Source organism: Triplophysa dalaica, chromosome 24 (genome assembly GCF_015846415.1).
Source record: "Triplophysa dalaica isolate WHDGS20190420 chromosome 24, ASM1584641v1, whole genome shotgun sequence".
Classification (NCBI taxonomy): Eukaryota; Metazoa; Chordata; class Actinopteri; order Cypriniformes; family Nemacheilidae; genus Triplophysa; species Triplophysa dalaica.
This window is the reverse complement of record NC_079565.1, coordinates 10,959,420-10,978,530: the sequence shown is the minus strand read 5'-3', so window position 1 is coordinate 10,978,530 and position 19,111 is coordinate 10,959,420. Positions and strand designations below refer to the sequence as shown.

At 38.5% G+C, this 19,111-nt stretch overlaps 1 protein-coding gene and 1 long non-coding RNA gene across 2 annotated transcripts; both read right to left on the bottom strand.

Annotated features, from left to right (window-relative positions):
* Positions 1–10,398: 10,398 nt before the first annotated feature.
* Positions 10,399–13,073, bottom strand: LOC130414280 (general transcription factor II-I repeat domain-containing protein 2-like). Its single transcript, XM_056740113.1, has one exon. The coding sequence runs from the start codon at positions 12,781–12,783 to the stop codon at positions 10,963–10,965; it is 1,821 nt and encodes a 606-aa protein (XP_056596091.1). The 5' UTR covers positions 12,784–13,073; the 3' UTR covers positions 10,399–10,962.
* Positions 13,074–15,759: 2,686 nt separating this feature from the next.
* On the bottom strand, positions 15,760–17,255 carry LOC130414446 (uncharacterized). The gene is made up of 3 exons (XR_008905610.1): positions 16,717–17,255; positions 16,421–16,648; positions 15,760–16,038 (listed from the first exon to the last, which is right to left on the bottom strand). It is a non-coding gene; the product is annotated as an uncharacterized LOC130414446 (long non-coding RNA).
* Positions 17,256–19,111: the final 1,856 nt, after the last annotated feature.

Below are 19,111 nucleotides of genomic sequence, written 5' to 3'. Positions count from 1 at the left end.
GAGACTGCCAAGTACAGCCATGGAGGACATTTTCGTTTCAAGACCCCTAGACTCCAGTAGAGTTGTGAGAGATACAGAACAAGTTAGTGGTGGGGCGAATTCTTCAGCTGGAGTGGCACCTCGTGTGCATTGGCCTGACCGAGTTACTGTCCCTCCAAACCAGTTTACTCTGACTGATGATGAGATGCAGCAGCTCACAGAACAAATCGATCCACTTCAAAGCCCCCGAGAGGATCTAGGAATCAATGTCCTTAAAGATGTTTTGTCTTTTGTGGGAGACCTATGAAACTACGTTTTTCCCCCCCTCTGTTTCTAGTTCATGTGTAGTGCATGCCACAGTTGAATGTAAAGAGTCTGTGTGTGTGTGTGTGTGTGTATGTGTGTGTGGAAGGGGTCTGCGGGTTTGTTCTTTGTGTGGGTCTTGACTGTAAAATCCTTCAGGTTTTTAACCAACGGCAACAATATGAATGTTTTTATCCCTGACCCTGTCCCAGTACAGTGACCTGTATAAGAAATCAATAAACTACTGCATATTTCTAAATGATTTAAAAGAGCAGTATAAAACATATTTAAGTCACAATAATACATAAACATGTTGTTTCAATTCTAGAACAATTAATGCCAAACTGGCATCAATAAACTACTGCATATTTTAATTAAGGTGTACATTTTAATGAGTGTAATCCTAAATGATTTAAAAGAGCAGTATAAAAAATATTTAAATCACAATAACACATTAACATGTTTCAATTCTAGAACAATAAATGCCAAATTGGCAATACATTGTCTATATCACACCAAAATAAGGTGACTGCAAAAAAACACTTTCCATGTTTTCTCTAAAAAGTTCATAACTCTGGTGAATTGGCAGCCTTAAAACAATGCTGCAGGTATTTGCCTGTGGGTGCAGGAACTCTAGCTTGGGTTGTACTGGGAACCCCAGCCTAGGAATAGCAGTGCACCCAGATGCAAAAGCTAGAATTTTTTCCAAGGTGAGTGGATGTGCATTTCCCTCTAAAAAAAATTAACACGGGGAAAAGACAATAACCATTTTGCAGATGAAGAACGCCCCTAATTTTTTTTATTTGTACTCAACCTTATGTCATTTCAAACCCATGTAACTTTTCACATAAAACAAAAAAAGTTCCACGTTTGATGAAACTTTGTTTGACCAGGGCCTGACAATCTTTAAAAAGCACAATAAAAATAGAACACAATTGTGTAATATATTCTATGGATTCAAAGCCTTTATATAAAGAATAGATGAAAATGTAAGCCATGAATCACTAACAATCTTTTCTTAGCCTTCACCATAACTCGAATACCTAATTTTACCCTTCATTAATATTTGCCACACCTTATTATGTTTGATAACATAAGCTTTAATGTAGTAGTTCACCCCCAAACTGAAAATTCTGTCATCATTTACTCACCCTCTTGACATTTGAAACCTCTATGACTTTCTTTCTTCAGCAGAACCCAAAAGAAGATATTTTGAAGAAAGTTGGCAACAGAAAACCATTGGTCCCCATTGACTTCTATTTTATGAAGAAAAAGTCAATGGGGACCAACGGTTTTCTGTCACTAACTTTCTTCAAAATATCTTCTTTCGTTCCTATACATTTATACATTATACAGTCACACAGATTTGAAATGTCAAGAGGGTGAGTAAATCATGACAGAATCTTTGTTCTGGGGTGAACTACCTTTATCCGTGACTTGACGTGACTTGACTTATTTTTACATATTTGTGTTTGGCTAGTTTCCATATAACTTTTTATATTTCATTTAATTTATGTAAAGATTAATTTGTATAACCAGCGAGTTATGCAATTGTCCGGGATAGGCACCCCTGTGTGATACATGGACATCTAGCGGTTGAGCTTAGTTCTGCAGTCTAAACATTGAAACATTGAAATCTTTCATTGACATTTTTGTAAGACATTTTTCATTGTTGTACATTTGTAAAGGCTTAAATTTATAGATATTATGGGACCACTGTATCTATACATGCATGCATTTGTTTGATGCCGATATTTCAAAAGACATGACTCTGAACATAATGTTTTCTATTAGGGCTCAAGAGATGGACAGACTCGATGTTCATGTGGATCTACACACTAAATTTTAAGTAGACACAAACGTTACAATCCTTTGAAAACAGATGCAGACAAAGCTTGTTTTACCATTATTAATACCATTCCTGTTATACAACCTGATTACAGAGAATACGAGAGGATCGAGAAGTGTTTAGAATTCTAAAGAAAGTACAAAGAGCTTTGCCTTAACCTCAAGCTTCCTGAGTGGCAAGAAAAGTTCCATTTGGACCCAGAGGTATGTTTAATCTTTTATTTTCACTTCGAGAACCCTCAGGACTTGATAGACTGGATGAAGTGCATATAAATGTCCGATCTTGTGGATGACTGAGATCTTCACATCATGCTGCAAGTGAATAAAATCAAGACATGGCGGGTTTACCCGACAGGAATTCAGATTTATTTTACATTTCAACCCTCTCACGGTGAATCGTCACATCCCTACTTATTGCTAGAATATTTTGGCTGGTAATTATGTGTTGCTAGGTGTTGTAGCTGGTTACTAGGGTGTTTTTTCTAGTTAGGGTGTGACTAGACGTTAGTAGACTGCATCAGATAGTTATGTGTTAGGTGTTTCATCTGGTTTCTAGTCATTGCTGAGGTTCATTATTCTCTTTTATTTATTATCTACTGAGGGTTGCTATGGTATTCTAGCTTATTACTAGGTAGGGATGGGCGGTACATCTCATTATATCCTTTTTATTTAATTTATTTATTTGTTAATTACAATTCAAGAAAATGGTCATAGTTAAGGTTGTGAAAATGCACAGAAGATTTCAGTTTAAGTTCTCGTATAATCAGTAATTATAACTTAATAATTATTTATTTACATTTATTTTCACTCATGAGCGTCTTCACATATCTGGACGTGTCAAACGGTTTGTTTCAATAATTGTGTTCACACCAAAAGGGAATTTTTTTTTTTGCGCGAGTAGATTACTTACATATTCAAGGCAAAGACGAAAACATTTTCTATTGCCTTAAATGCATATAAAATAATATGTATATATTAAATGCATAGGAAACAGTTGGTTTCTCATGATATTCAACTATACTTGGCCATCCTCATAGATGTAAACAACTAACGTTTAAGTGAGAAGGCAAAACCAATTCTATTGGCGACACATTGCAGAAAACTAAACTATTTGTGTATGACTAACTCAGCTAATTTTTCAGAATGCGATTGAAAAAGATTTTAATTTCAATTAAATAATTCCTGGATAAATAATTGTTGAATAAAATAAGTAATAAGTGCAAAAAAAGACACATACGCACATCAGTGGTCATATATCTGTAGATTAACCGTGTGTTTGAAATTATTGGTAAAGACCATTTAATGTTGCCTGAATATTGGCACAGAACCGTCCCTACCCAAATCGACGCCCTATGGGAATGATAACAATCGCCTATGCATTATGATTTATTTTGTGACTGGCCAACACTCGGTTTACCAGCTTTGATATCACTTCACAACTAGTTTCTGTGGTATTGTTCATATAGGGACGATTAAATAAAGCAACTAAGTTTCAGACCTATACTGTGTGGTGTTTGTGTAATGGTAGCTCACGCTAGGGGTGTGCGATATGACGATATTAGATCGCGAACGATTAAAATGACTGCACGATCCACTTTTTCGGGAAAATCGTTAAATCGTCATATATAGTGCTGTTCTATAGAATTCGTCCACATACTTGCGATAGATTGCGCCATGTAAACAAGCTCGTATACGTTGCTTGTGAATTCAGTAAGATTAAGTGACGCGGTCAGTGAAGATGGAGGGAAAAACGGAGGACTTGGTCCCTAAAAAAAGTTCTCCATCAGTAATAATGAAATGGTTTGGGTTTTCCCCAACTGACACGGCCCAAACAACAGTTATTTGCAAATGTGGCAATGATAAGATTCGAGCGTCGTAAGGCAACACGACGAACCTTTTTAACCACCTCAAAATAAAAGGGACTGAAAGAGTATGCCGACAGTCAAATTATAAAGGGATCCCACGCGAGTAAATCAGGTACAACCAAGCATACGGAAACTAAAAGGCTTAAACAACGACTTTAGCGAAAGAACCATTTGAGAAAGGAACTCCGTATCCGTATGACAGAATGAACAAAGATGTCACTGACGCGGTCGCATTTTACCTGGACAAAGACATGATTTCCATAAAGACTGTGGAAAATGAGGGCTTTAAAAAACTGCTCAAAGTCGTAGATCCACGTTACGAAATACCCAGCCAAAAATATTTATCCTCCACGCCCATTCCACAGCTTTACTCCGAGTGCCGCAACAAGATGAAAAACAAAATTCAAAATGTAAAGTTTTTTCTAACAGCTGATTTATGGTCTTGCACTTGCATTAAATATTAACTTGATTAAAATATTCTTCAAAATATAAATGGTAAAGAGTATATTTTTATATGGGGACTTAGTTTGGCTGTATTGAAGCCCCTTTAATTTGCAAAATAGTCTTAAAACCAACTTGAAGAAGAACCGCGATAAAATCGTGAATCGTGATCTATCTGGAAAAAATCGTGATTTGAATTTTTTTTCTAGATCGCCCACCCCTAGCTCACGCTGTGTGAAAAGGCAGTTAACACGACAGGTTCCAATTCTAAACATTAGTTACCCAACAATGGGAAATACTCCTACAGCATTTATTCATCCCAGTGGTTCAAAACCATTTAAAATATTAACTGTCGTATTTGTTAACATTTATCAATGAACAAACACTAATAAACAACTGGATTAGTATTCCATTCCATTTTCTACCGCTTATCCGAACTACCTCGGGTCATGGGGAGCCTGCGCCTATCTCAGGAGTCATCGGGCATCAAGGCAGGATACACCCTGGATGGAGTGCCAACCCATCGCAGGGACTGGATTAGTATTAAGTAACAAAATTCATGAATACTGTAGAAAGAGATTTATTGTTGGTTCATGCATAATGTAATGTTTTTATTGAATTTTAATTAGTGGTGGGCCGTTATCGGCGTTAACGTGTTGCGTTAACGTTAGACTCTTATCGCGCAATAAAAAAAATGTTGCCGTTAATCTATTCTCAAAGTTGGGTTGGGAGCTGGGTCTATACTACGTAAGCTATGATGACTTTCGCCTTGATATTTTAGCGCGGATGTATACCTAGCTTAATTGCAGTGAGCGAGAACGAGATTTTTCAACTCGCGTGATTCGCGTCGCCTCATCATCTCATAACCAGGGCTTCATTCGCGCGATTCGCGCAGCAAGTAAGTCTATCGCCTCTTTGCATTGACTTAATATGAAAATCACTCGCGCTTGACGCGCCATTCGCGTTTGGTCTGAACACAACATAACGTTACTGTGATATTACCACATCAAACGTGACGCGCTAACATGGATGCAGCTATGAAGCCGGCGGGTTGCTTCAGGGAAAATTGATTTTTAAGACGCTTCCTAATAGAAACCTCGACAAGACTAAAGCCTGGCTCAGACTATAGGATTCTCGGCCAGATTTTACCCCGATTTCCCCTCCCGAGAATCTTTGAAAAAATCGGGCCTAGAAACGCGATGGTGCCCGAGAATCGGCCCAGATTATCACGTAATGTGAGGCGTTCACAGATCGAATCTTAGAACTCCCGATCTGCTCCGAGAGAAATCTTAGCCGCCCCGATCATATCAAACATGTCTGATATTTAGGATTTTAAATCGGGCGGATGACGTTGGTACTTTCGCTACAGCCAATGAGAGACAGATCTGAAAGTTGACGGAGATGACTGTCAGGCCTTTAAAAATATCAACCGTAAAAGCTCCTGCAAGGGTACGTTGTACAGCGGAGATGGAGGAACAAAGTGTGGCAACAACAGGATTGTCTTTATAATTTATCCTCAAAAACACACCACAAGCGCATAGATAAGGAAAAGAGCTGGGGAGATGTCGCGTCGGTTTTAAATGTATCGGGTAAATTAACTGCTAACGCGCAGCTTGTAGTTTCGTTCAACAGATTGTTATTTGTCTATAGGCACACATACATGTGTTTATGCGTTTTTTTTGCTTTATTTTATAATCACGTTGGCATTCATCTTTATTCTCTGCAGCGACAATTGTTTTCTTCCGTTATTTATGAACATTAAATTTAAACTGCTCGCCCAGAGCACAGTCATAACTTCAGCCCTAATAAAAAATCATATAGCACCATCTGCTCAAAATACGATACCGCGGCTTTGGACTGACAGACAGAGAATCATTCAGAGCGACAAAGACTCAGAATTCCAGTATTGAATGTTACACACCTTGCTACAGAAACATTTGCTTTTCACCGCGGATACGCCGTTGTAGCCCTACAGTTAAAATGGTACAGTTACACACTCTAGACCTTTTGCATAGCCGCTGCATTTCCTTAATCTATCGTGGAAATACACTTTTTACATAATAGGACAAATAGATCACGTGAAATTAACTGCGATGTCGCTTTGTTTACTTCTGTTTCCCGGTGAGATGACGTAAGAGGCGTCCATTGGTATGATAATCTTAATATTATCCTGTATATGGGTGTCTTAAAATGTCTTTTGATGTGCAATTATGATATAAAAAAATCCAATCAATTAATTTTTATTTTTGCACTTTCTACATTTAGTCTTATTTATAAACACAACTTTACCCCCAACGTTTTCTTCTCTGGACATTTCACATTCATAAATGCAAGTTTACAAAGGGCAAACCTATTTTTGTAGTGCTTGAAAAAGAGATTCAAATATAGATGTAATGCCAGGTTTAGGATTTTACATAAGAGAATCTGATAAGATTCTCCTTATGTGTGAGCTGCAACCAGATTTAAAATCTGTCAGGATTTTAAAACTCCTGTAGTCTGAGCCAGGCTTTAGGTTGTTGAGGTTGGAATTGGTTTATAAAAAAAAACATTTCTCTCAACAGGTAGTGGTCAAGCTTTAGTTGAAACCAGTAACTTTGTATTTGCACCTAATGTATTATGGCTCCTGTATGAAATATCGTTTGTTGCTCCCTAACTCTTTGTAAGTTGCTTTGGATAAAAGCGTCTGCTAAATGACTAAATGTAAATGTACTGTAGGAGCTCTTCCAGTCTCAAGTACCACCTAAACGCAAAGCATCCCTTAGCTAATGCGGAAGTAAACACAAGTACATTTTATTGAACATAATTTAATTTTTATCACAAATTATCATAGTAGAACAGCTTTCTCAAGCAGTTTGTGATGCATTTTGGAAACAGGAGATGAGCTCCTGGTCTAATGTGCCACCTGGCTTGAGAAACCCATTCTCAAAGACTTACTTTTAGTCATTATTTGGGTAGCACACATATTCTGAATGCCGTCGGCAGAAATCAAATGAGCCATTTTAATCTAGATTAAAAAAAAAAATCTATGCCCACCACTAATTTGAATGCATTGAAGTGAATTAATTTAACCATGCTTTTAGGTCTTATCCAGTATTTGAGTAGGCTATGTAGAAGAAACGGGAGATTTCCATACTTTAATCGTTTTTATCCTTTCAAGCTCTGGAGAAGGTAATTTCTGCTTTTGTACCTCACGTTTAGACAGATGTAATTCTGTACTCGTGGCTTTCACGCCTCCAGCTGGTACAAAATGCAGATGCAAGAATGTGGACAGGGGCTATGAAATAGATTTTAGCTTAATTTAGTTTCTGGTCCAGCTTAAAGTTCAGTTCAAGATTCTGTTTTTCATTTTTTAAGTTTTTAATGGTCAACCACCATCTTATTTGAAAGATTTTCTTATACCTTTTAAGATCCACTAACAAGGGCTTGTTATTTGACCCTTGGTTTCGGTTAAAATCTAACAGTGACAGAACATTCTATGTCATTGCCCCTTGTTTTTGGAACCAATTTCTTCCGGAGATCCATCTTGCATCTTCCATTATTGTTTTTTTAAAGGGGTCAAAATTTATATTATTGTTTGCTTTTGATGTAATACAATGTGTATACACATTTTAAGGTAAGAAAAACGCTGTATTTTCCACATACCGTGCATTTTTGTATCTCCTCTTTGCTCCGCCTCTGTGAAACGCGCTGATATTTTAGATTTGCCGGGGTGTGGTTACACAAGGTGTTTCAGGCAGGTCTGGGTGAGCATTCGCTTCTAGATAAAATACATCTTTTGTTCCGACACTTACATTTTTGCAATTTTACGTGTGTAATACATGCATTGCCGATTTATAACACACCGAAGACAAAGAAAAACACATATTTCCGGCGAATCACCCCTTTAATAGAGGATGAAGACATACATTTTTTCATTGGCATTTTAAACATATTTTATTGCTGTCTGTTTTGTCAGTTTGTTAATTACCGTTTTATTTTATGTTGAACAGCATTTTGGATAGCTCTGCTTTGTGAAGATGTGTTATATAAATACAATTTACTTTTAACTACTATTATTTATCACTGGAAAATCACTTCAAAAGGTTTCAAAATATTTTATTAAGTTCATATAGTTGTTTATTTTGGTGATATTTATTAAACACTGAAATATTCCTTTCAGAGTGTGAAGATTCGGTTTCTCTGGATTAATTTGATCAACCATGAAATATGCCAACTAAGATAAAGGCTGGAAATGAAATTAAGTCTGGTTTTGAATTTATATTTGTTTGGATGAATCAAAATAATAATACAAATATTATTTAACTGTATAACAATCATCAGAATATTTTTTACTTGTGAGTGCACCTGATACAATTAGAAACCCCCTTGAAGTAAAATAACCTGGAAAAACTGGTCATTTGCAGAAAACAAAGTGTCTGCTTGAGATTACTGCTGCACTTAAAAAACAAAAGGGATTTAAATACTTGACAAATCTTATCTAATTTAAATATGTCAATACAACAGAGTTAAACATTTATTTTACTTTTTTATGTTCAGTCATTTAATGAACCTTATCCCTGACATTTAACACTAAGAATGGATATAGAAGGTTTTGATGGATTTTCTTTTACTGTTCGCTCTGTTTTTGGATAGTAAGGGAGGCAGCGTATAATTGTGTACTTTCACATGTGAACTTGTATAGATAGCTTCATAGAATTGGTAAGGCAGACACAGCTAGATATTTTGTTTTGTTTGGTTTTTTGTTTATTATAAATTATATATATATATATATACATATACTTTTCATTTATTATTTTATTCATATAATCAAACTGTTAAGTGAGTGCACCTGGTGCACATGTGTGTATTTGTTATTGTATCTTTTCAAATTCCGAGAAGCTGCCATCCAGGTGAGCTGCTGAACCTGATTTATGGAGCATCCAGTTGTGGCGCCAATCTGAAGACTGTTTCGTCCAGGCGGCTTCCATCTAGTCTAGCTGTAGTGTGGGTCCCTGGGCGGCACAAGTCGACCTGAAGGACCCAAGTATCTTGACATGACCACATCCAATGCCCATCCCGACAACAGAAAATAACTACTATCTTTGAGAAAACCAGATTCACCTTTCACTTTCAAACTGCTCGATGTGACTGGCTATGTGACACAATAGCATACGAACATTGATCAAACCTCTGAACCTATTACGATACTTTCTACCCCAACAATTGAACTTTATTAAATGTGGAAGCAAATAGTGCCTTTGACAATAGATGATTACAGCCAACAAGAGTGAAAGACTCCAGATGATTTCCATGAGATCCATGTTCATCACTGCGAGCCATTAAGCTAACTGGACAAATTCGACATCAGACACTCCCGAGCATTCCGAGCAACAGTATACTAGCAGCATATACTACAATAGCTAAACAATATCTATTACCTAAAACCGCCCTTGGAATTAACTCAGTGCTTGATCGAGGCACACAACATTTTAACCATACAGCACACCAAGTTTGGCTGCAATACCTGGCAATATACCCCGACCTATAACAATGTAAATTAAGACATTGTGTGATCATGGAGCAGCAGATACGGCTTGAACGGACATTGAGACTTTTTAGACTTTGTGACTTAAGGATTGCAACATGTATGCTGTTATTTCTCATCTATCTGAGTGTTTTGCCATTTATCATGCAAACAAACACGACTATCAAACACCTGGTCATTGTTACCCCAGAATTCAACTACACAAAATGACACTGTGAAGCTTGATGCAACGATTGACGCCGTAAAGAAGTTTGACAAACTGACTGACATTACACGTTCTGAGCAAAGGATCAACACTTCGCAGCAAACGACACATCAACGATGGATTCATCGCTACCTTAGACAAAGGGACGGACCACCTTGGTCCTCCACATCCTCATTCAATGAACATGTGGTGGAGACTGACGAACCAAAAGGCAAGAATCTACAGCAGGGGTGTCAAAGTCAAATGGACGGAGGGCCAAATAAAAAATTTAGCTACAAGCCGAGGGCCGGACTGTTCGAATGTTCATTGAAAAATTTTTCAATGACGCATATAGTCTAGTGAACCTAATTGAACCTACTGAAAACCTAACAAATATATTCCAATATGATCAGATAAATAAAGCAATATTTTCTTATGGCTCTGTCAGTAATCTTTAATTTTCAACAGACACAAAAGACAAATTTCCTTTATATAAAAATCCCCATAACATGAACATTAAATGAAAGAAACCGGTATTCAAGGCACCATCAGTAGCCTATATTTTCTATTTTAGCAAAAGTGGGCTAAATTTACTTCAAAGAAAAAAACAATAATAGCAATTTTCTATCATCCACTCAACTGAAATATTTTTAAAATATAATTGGATTGAAATACAATAAAATAAAGTGCAAAAATCTATTAATCAAAAACAACACTTTGTTTAAGGAGAAGTAACATGCAGTGAAAACAAATATTAAACTTTAACTTTTAAACTTGAACTGAGTAAAAACTCTAAATATGTGATTGTACAGTAATGTTCACTTGTTTGAGGTTGAGGGTGATACTTGGTGGTGTCCCATCTTTTCCACAAGTTCATCAATGTTCGGGGTAAGGCTCTGAGCTGAGGAAATCCTCAGAATTGAGTGGAGGTGTTCAGCAGTAAGTCGACTTCTGTGTGATGTTTTGTTCAGGTTCATCAAAGAAAACAGTTGTTCACACAGGTATGTGCTGCCAAACATAGACAACGTTTGAGCAGCCTGGATGCGCAGCTGGGGCATTGTGTCGGGGAGGAAACGGGCGAACTCCGCAGCACCCACTGCCGCATATTTTGCCCTCAGTGCATCATTGCATTGGAGGTCAATCAACTCCATTTGGAGGTTTGGTGGTGAGCTTTCCACGTCAACAGCAAATGGGTTACCGAGCAGTTCCAACCTGCTTTTTTGTGCTTCAAAGTCAGCAAATCGGCGTCGAAAGTCAGCGGCAAGCATACCTATTTTATCAGCCAACTGTGCGCTCGGGAACGCACTGGTAGAGAGCTTCTCTTTCATGGTCTGGCAGCTGGGAAAGTGGCTCAAATTTTCTTTCCGCATCTGCGTCTCCCACAGAGTCAGTTTGGTTTTAAATGCCTTCACTGTACTGTACATATCAGAGATGACATGATCCCGACCCTGCAGCTGCAAGTTCATTGCATTCAGATGACTCGTAATGTCACACAGAAAAGCCATTTCACACAGAAACATTTCGTCTCGGAGTTGTGTTGTGTCTTTCCCTTTGCTGTCCAAGAACAGACAAATCTCCTCACGAAGCTCGAAACATCTTTGAAGCACCTTTCCCTGGCTTAGCCATCGCACCTCTGTGTGATAAGGCAAATCACCATGCTCCGTTTCTAACTCCGTCAGAAATGCCTTGAACTGGCGGTGATTCAAACCTTTGGCTCTGATAAAGTTAACTGTGCGCGTGATGATGCTCATTAGATGCTCCATTTTCAAGGCTTTACCGCACAACGCTTCCTGGTGTATGATACAATGATAAGCTGTCAGCTCACCTGTCGCGTTTTCCTCTTGCATCTTTTCCCGTATCTTCGCCACCAGTCCGCTCCTGTGTCCACACATCGCAGGTGCTCCGTCGGTTGTCAAACCTACGAGTTTTTCCCAAGGCAGCTCCATCTCATTTACACATCTTGACACCTCTTCATACAAATCATGCCCCGTAGTTGTGCCATGCATAGGACGTAAAGCCAAAAACTCCTCTGTCACGCTTAGGCTGGAGTCCACTCCGCGGATGAAAATTGACAACTGGGCAATGTCAGAAATGTCGGTGCTCTCATCCACAGCCAAGGAATATGCAATGAAATCTTTTCCCTTTTTCACAAGCTGCTCTTTTAGATTGATGGACAACTGGTCTACTCTCTCGGCAATGGTGTTTCTGCTCAGACTCACATTTAAAAAGAGTTGCCTTTTTTCTGGGCAAACTTCGTCACAAACTTTAATCATGCAGTTTTTGATGAAATCCCCCTCCGTAAATGGCCGGGCTGATTTAGCGATCTCTTCTGCCAAAATAAAACTGGCCTTGACAGCAGCCTGGCCTTGTGATTTGGCTTTTTTGAACAGAGCCTGTCGAGATTTGAGGCCTCGTTTTAATTCCTCTGCTTTTTGTAGCCTTTGTTCCATGTCCATATTCTTGTTTTTGTCCGCGTGTTTCGTTTCATAATGTCGTCTCAGATTATACTCTTTCAGTACCGCCACACTTTCTCCACACAGAAGACACACAGGTTTTCCAGCTACCTCCGTGAACATATACTCCGACTCCCACCTTGTTTGAAACCCCCGGTTCTCAGTGTCCACCTTCCGTTTTGCCATTTTTGATGGGTATCTGAAAGTTAATTTTACTGTGATGCTGACGACTGCTGTGCCAATAAATATTGAAATGAAGCAGCCTACTGCTCGGTGCGTCACCGTTGCATTGTGGGAAATGTAGTATTGGTGCGTGTAAAAGATCTGCGGGCTGCCGGCTTGCTGCGGTCTGCGGGCCGGTTCTAATAATAAATCAAGATCATCCCAGGGGCCGTAAAAAACCTTCTCGCGGGCCGGATGTGGCCCGCGGGCCTTGACTCTGACATATGTGATCTACAGGAACTGCTATGTTTGTACCCAATTTCCAAAAATACCACTGGAGGGGACTGGTGACCTAATCCGAACTGTGACACAGTAATTTAAATGACTTGTTATGCAAGGTCAACAAGACGTCATCACTTGGGAACAACCCAGAGACAAAATTATTCACATATCTATGAGGAGACAACAACCAACCACACTACCAGAGAGGAGTGTCTGCGATTATCGTGTGATTTAACACCTGTTGCTCGGTGCAGAGATTTCGCAACCAACAGAGCTTGAAAGCATCAGAGAGGGAGTAATGAAATGTTCATTTTCGTTCACAAATGATTAAGTTTTTCCTCTATAAATTATATACATAAATCTTTTGACATGTATTTCTGTAATCTGTAACCGTTGGAAAAGTTAAGATCATGTGAAATCATTACGATTCTGTCAGTTAATGTTTATTTTCATTTGGCAGAGATGATCTAGAAGGGATTTAGACGTTTCACTCGCGTCACTGCCACTGAACAAGTTCATTCTGGTAAATTGTGTCATTATTTTACTCATTTTAATCAAATTTCTTTCACATTTGAGAATGACTTTTAAAGCTGTAAATGTATGCTGTGTGTAAAAACTGAGGAAACTAAGGGAATTTCCCCCTTTGCTCTCGGAAACCGAGTGATTTACTTGTGAACGCTCCTAAACCGAGGGAATTGCTTGAGATCTCTCGGATATACAGGGATTTACCTGAGAGCTCTCGGAAATCGAGCGAGTCACGATGAGGTCTGAACGATCATCAGCCTCTACAGTTTCCTGGAACACCACAGATAATAACAAGTTGCTGAGGAAACTTCATCACCTGCGGACGCATTTGCACTTCACATTGAAATCTTTCAATTTTGTTGGTTAAAGAAAAACCTGTAGATGCGGTTATACAATATAAATGTATATAAAATATATATGTTATGAGGCCCTTTGAGATGTTGCTGCTATCACAACTTTTGTTATATTTTGTAAAAATGTTTAATCATAAGAAAATACAGTAAATTAGTATTTTGTGTGCTGTTATTGGAGGTGTTTTCAACAGTCTGTGCCACATAAGTTGCCCCAAAACACTTGATTGTAATCCAGTTTATTTCAATAATGTATAAAATAATCAAAATAAACTAAGAACAAGGAACTATGACGTAAATAAAGTCAACACCAAATATAAGCAGATTTGAACAGACGTGAAGAGTAAACGGGACAATAACCATTCTGATCATTTAGGAAACATTAAAGTATGTGTGCATGCTAGGATTCACCCTTTCATATCTGTGTTCTGCATTTAAGGTTAATTTTATTTGCCAAATCTCACGAGAAAAATATCAATATTGGTCTGGTATGTTTCCATGACATAGCTTTCAATCACATATATACTTCCTCTTATATGAGTATAAGTATTGGAACTATAGTCAATATTTTGGACTCTGATTGAACTGCAATTCTGTGTCTGTGTCATTCCTAGTCTCCAGGATCCTGCAACTTTGTGTGTTCCATCGACTAGACTTTTTAACCTTCTACCTATAGACAAAAAGTAATTATCTTACAGTTGGGGACAAAAAGTAATATTCTTACGGTTTTAAAGACTAAAGAATGTATTAAACAAACTGTTCATTTCCGAAATTAAATGTGGCTAAAACAGGGTTATGTGTTCTACTTTCATTACGTTATGATCATAAATATTTCTGTATTTGCTGATGCGCCAACCCTGACTGGATCGTTTTAGCGTCTGCAAGAAGTGACATGATGAGCATTTGTTTTCTTTGGCTTGTCTGTGCCTGGGCTTAAAATATGTAATATGTAGGAGATGGTGGTCTAGTGGGTTAAACCACTGAACTGGTAAATCAAAGGTTGCTGGTTCGATCCCAGCAGACACCACCAGTGTGTCCTTGAGCAAGACACTTTACTCCATGTTGCTCCAGGGGGATTGTCCCTGTAATAAGTGCACTGTAAGTCGCTTTGGATAAAAGCGTCTGCCAAATGACTAAATGTAAATGTAAATGTAACCTGTACGATCATATGAAATCCCTTTTATTTTCTCCTTTAAGTCTACTCTGTTTTTTCAGACTCTACAAGTTCAAATCAATTTTAGTACATTTTGGTGCAAGGATCTGCGCGTGCATATAAAAAAGCTCATTCTCACGTATTTCAGAAGTCAGGTCACTTTGTAAATCTGTTGATATTTTTTATAAAGTTTAACTTTAGGCGAGCAAATGTGAAACTTTCATTGGCTCGCCACGTGAGCGCTTTGGCATGATACGCTGCTACCTCCAATTTTGGGAGACGTGTGTTGAGTTACCAGATACTCGCAGTGCAAAGACAAGTGCGAGAATTAACAAATTTAAAGACAGGGAGTCGCAGTGAAGAGCGATAAAGACCTAAAGATCCCATGAACACCAGTCATACAGGCCACTGTACTCTCATAATTTGTGCATATATTCAAACTTCATCGTTATACATGTTGTCTGTCTTCCTACTGTATAAATATGATGTAGCCAGAAGTTAAATATAAATAAATAACACATCTGATTTAGGGGTGTGACGGTGGCCGTGACAACCGCACCACGCGGTAGTATAGTGCCATGATGGTGGTGAACTGCCACCGGCGGAAGTTTACATCACTGTGACAAATATGAGTGTAATGAAAATGTTGCGATAAGTGTCACTTTTTGTAGTTCTTCAGTTGTGGACGGTTTTATTTAAAAGATTTCACATTAAAACAGAACTTATTGGCATACATTTCCGTTGGTGCGTTCAAGCGTGGGCCTGCATGGCACAACCAAGGTTATTCTGCGGGTAATAAACCAATCGCTTGTTGTTGGAGCGCACGAGATATTGACTTGGCCAACTAGTCCTCTGTTGTACTAATTTTAGTTCAGGGTCAGATTGACGTTACTCCATGTAGTGCCCGCCTACGTTCCATTTGCAACACTGCACACGGTAGACCAATCACAGCAGACAAGACCATCTGACCTGTATAAATACGATATAACCAGAAGATAAATATAAATAAATAACACATCAGATCAGAGTAGGCTGACAGAAAGGAGGGGATTAGACAGATGAATCGCCGAGCAAATCATCTTAGAGTCAGTCAAGTAAATTAATAATAACTGCCTATTATTAGAAAATTACATACGTACATATGTATGTAAACTTGTTGTTGGACCCTCAAGAAACCAAAGTAGCCCTAGTGCTGTGACAATATATATGGACTCAAATTAATTATACCTTACTAGGTCGTTATTTAAATCGACTCTGTGTTTTATTCACAGCTCTTTTGTCAACTAAGGCTCTTTGATCAGAAGGAAGTTCTGCTCGATCTGAATTAACTACGAGATTGAATCGTTTATACCGTTTGTAGTTGAACTTGCGTTCTCCTTCTGTGTCCCATATTCGGAGTTTCTTCGCGAGGGCGCCCTCTGGCTTTCGGGTGTGGTGGCATTTAACCGTAATTCATTGAGAAACTTCATATACACGATATATCGTTCCAGCCATAAAATCACAACATATTTACTCTTTAACCAGAAGCACTGGTAGTCCCAATGCAGTTAAGTTGAGTCGTTGCACCTGGCGTAGCGGCCTAGGAAACAGTTTATTAGCCTCTTTCCTATTCAGCGAGCAAAATAAAACCCATAAAATGTACGTTACCTGTGTTCTTTACGCACTCACACGATCTTCTTCTGTGCACGGTAAACACGATCTTTCACGAACAGCCGGCCGTCCCATGAGGATAAAGGTAACTTGCCCAAAACACTCCCGGTGGTTGGAGGTACGCTAACCGTCCGTCCCTCGCTGTCTTTCCGATTCCTAGTTCGTGTCTCAAGGCGAATAATGAGCACTAATAGTCTAACTAGAGCTCAATAGCAAGATCGATATCGCTGTATAATGCGGCAACTAACGGTAAACGTAATGCAAGCCGAAAGTGTCTGTCTCTCACACGGGCCTGAAGGTTTTAAACCCGTGAACAGTCTCAATAAACAAGTAGTTTACACAAAGTTTACGTCATTAAAGACACTTAACCGTACAACAGACCCTTACAAAGAAAATATAATGTATAACTCGCGATTTTCGGTCATATAAAGTAGATGTTTTTTTTCGGACCGATCTCCTCAGTAACCCCGATGTCAAGGTCGCTGCTCGTCGTTCTTCTTCTTTTTCTGTGTTTAATGGCGGTTGACAAACCAACTTAAAAGATGCGCCGCTCGTCTTTCCAACCGACAAGTTAATTGACCAATAACGATACGCAAACCTACACATAGGCGGGTCTAAGCACTTATTCATCCAATCAACAAAGTTGAATAAAACTGATGGCAGAAACCCACTTTTTCACAAAGTGCACATAAACCAAATTTCAACATTGAGAAATTTTTTAAAGGGGAAACTTTAGGTGACATCCCAAAAGATTTACAGGCCTCCTCATTGACATCATGGTTAGATATAGTTGTTGTCAAGGTCCAGAAAAGTAACGACATGGTTGGTCCATCTGGTCATAGTGGCTCAATTGATTTTTTTTTTAAGCAAAGACAATATTTTACGCGTGAAAATCACACACAATAACCAAATAGCTTTCTCTGTGTTCATCAATATCCCTTTACTAAATGGTGTATAACAAATTTAAACTAAAGTGTGTATGTTTTGTTATGCTCTACATATTTGAGCATACTTTAACATATGTCTGTATTTAAGAAACACAGAGAATTTTCAGAATTCATTCAATTTATTTATTTGTTCCTTCTATTCTTTCTTTCTAGTCACTCACTCACATACTTAAATTGCTGATTGAGGAACGTGTCATTTACCTTTAGGCCTTGTTTATCAATACAGTATGCCTAACAGGTTTCCATGTCGTCTTGATACTGAAATACAAACAAAAAGCCATCCATTGCCTTGGAGAATTGACCCCTTGGGACATTTTGTTGAACGTCCCTGAGCATCTGCAAAAATATAGGCTCTGTCACATCCCCACAGAAAAAGTTTGTGTGTCTTTATTCAGTACCATGCTGAACGTAGGTCTCTGACAATGGCTGGCTGCTTCTGCCTCTCTTTCGATTTCAACATGGTGGCGGAGAGCAATCAGACTTTAATCATTTACCTTATCAATGTCCTGTTCAACCTCTACTTTTCTGCTGGGTGTCTGTTTGGTGGTGGTTGATTTTGGCACCCTAATGACAGGCTCAAGGGTTCCCTGAAGGAGTTGGGACGCTTCTTCTGTCCAGTATGAATAATATGTAAAAATATGTAAATGTATATGAACTGTATTTTAAGTTCTCACATTACCAAAAGAGACTTTACAGATGCAATTTTATTATCTTGGTGATATATAGTCTTTCATACCATTCTGGGCAAAACCTCTCCATCAGTTGAATGCACCACCACTGGCGAATCAATGGAACCTCCTCCTAAAACACACTCATGCACACACGCACAGACACACACTCCAGTAGTTTGATGGAATTTGCTATTTGTGTGAAAATCCAGCCAACCACTGTGAATAATAATGGACACAATGTGCAGCTGCATACTGTGAAACAGAAATGAAACAATCTTACCATCAGGATTTAGATACCACAAGAATTCCCGCTACACTGCTGAGGAAAGAACTGAAGTTATATTTCCCTTATGGATTTTTTTTTAAGTCATTAAACATTCAGGCATCAAAATAAATATTTTAAAAGATGTATGGCGGTTTTACAGACAAGGCTTAAGGCTAGATCTAGACTAAACTGTATGTTTGAGCGGTCTTAACTGAAAATAACATGCCCTAACAACTAAAAGTGCCATTGTTTTGTCTCAATGTGACTTAAATATGCTAATTTAACTAAGGCCTAGTCCTGGCGTAAGCTAAGCGTTGTGAAGCCGGGCCATAATAGTACACAGTACATGTTTTCGTGCAGCTTCTACAATCTTGAGGCAAGCATATCCGATCTGAAATTAAAGGCATAAACATAAACACATTAGATTTCATAAACTGGCTCAGACCCGGTCTCCAGAAGTCTTCCCGGGTGAGGCAAATTTTGACCTGCTTCACAGACAGTTGTCCTGA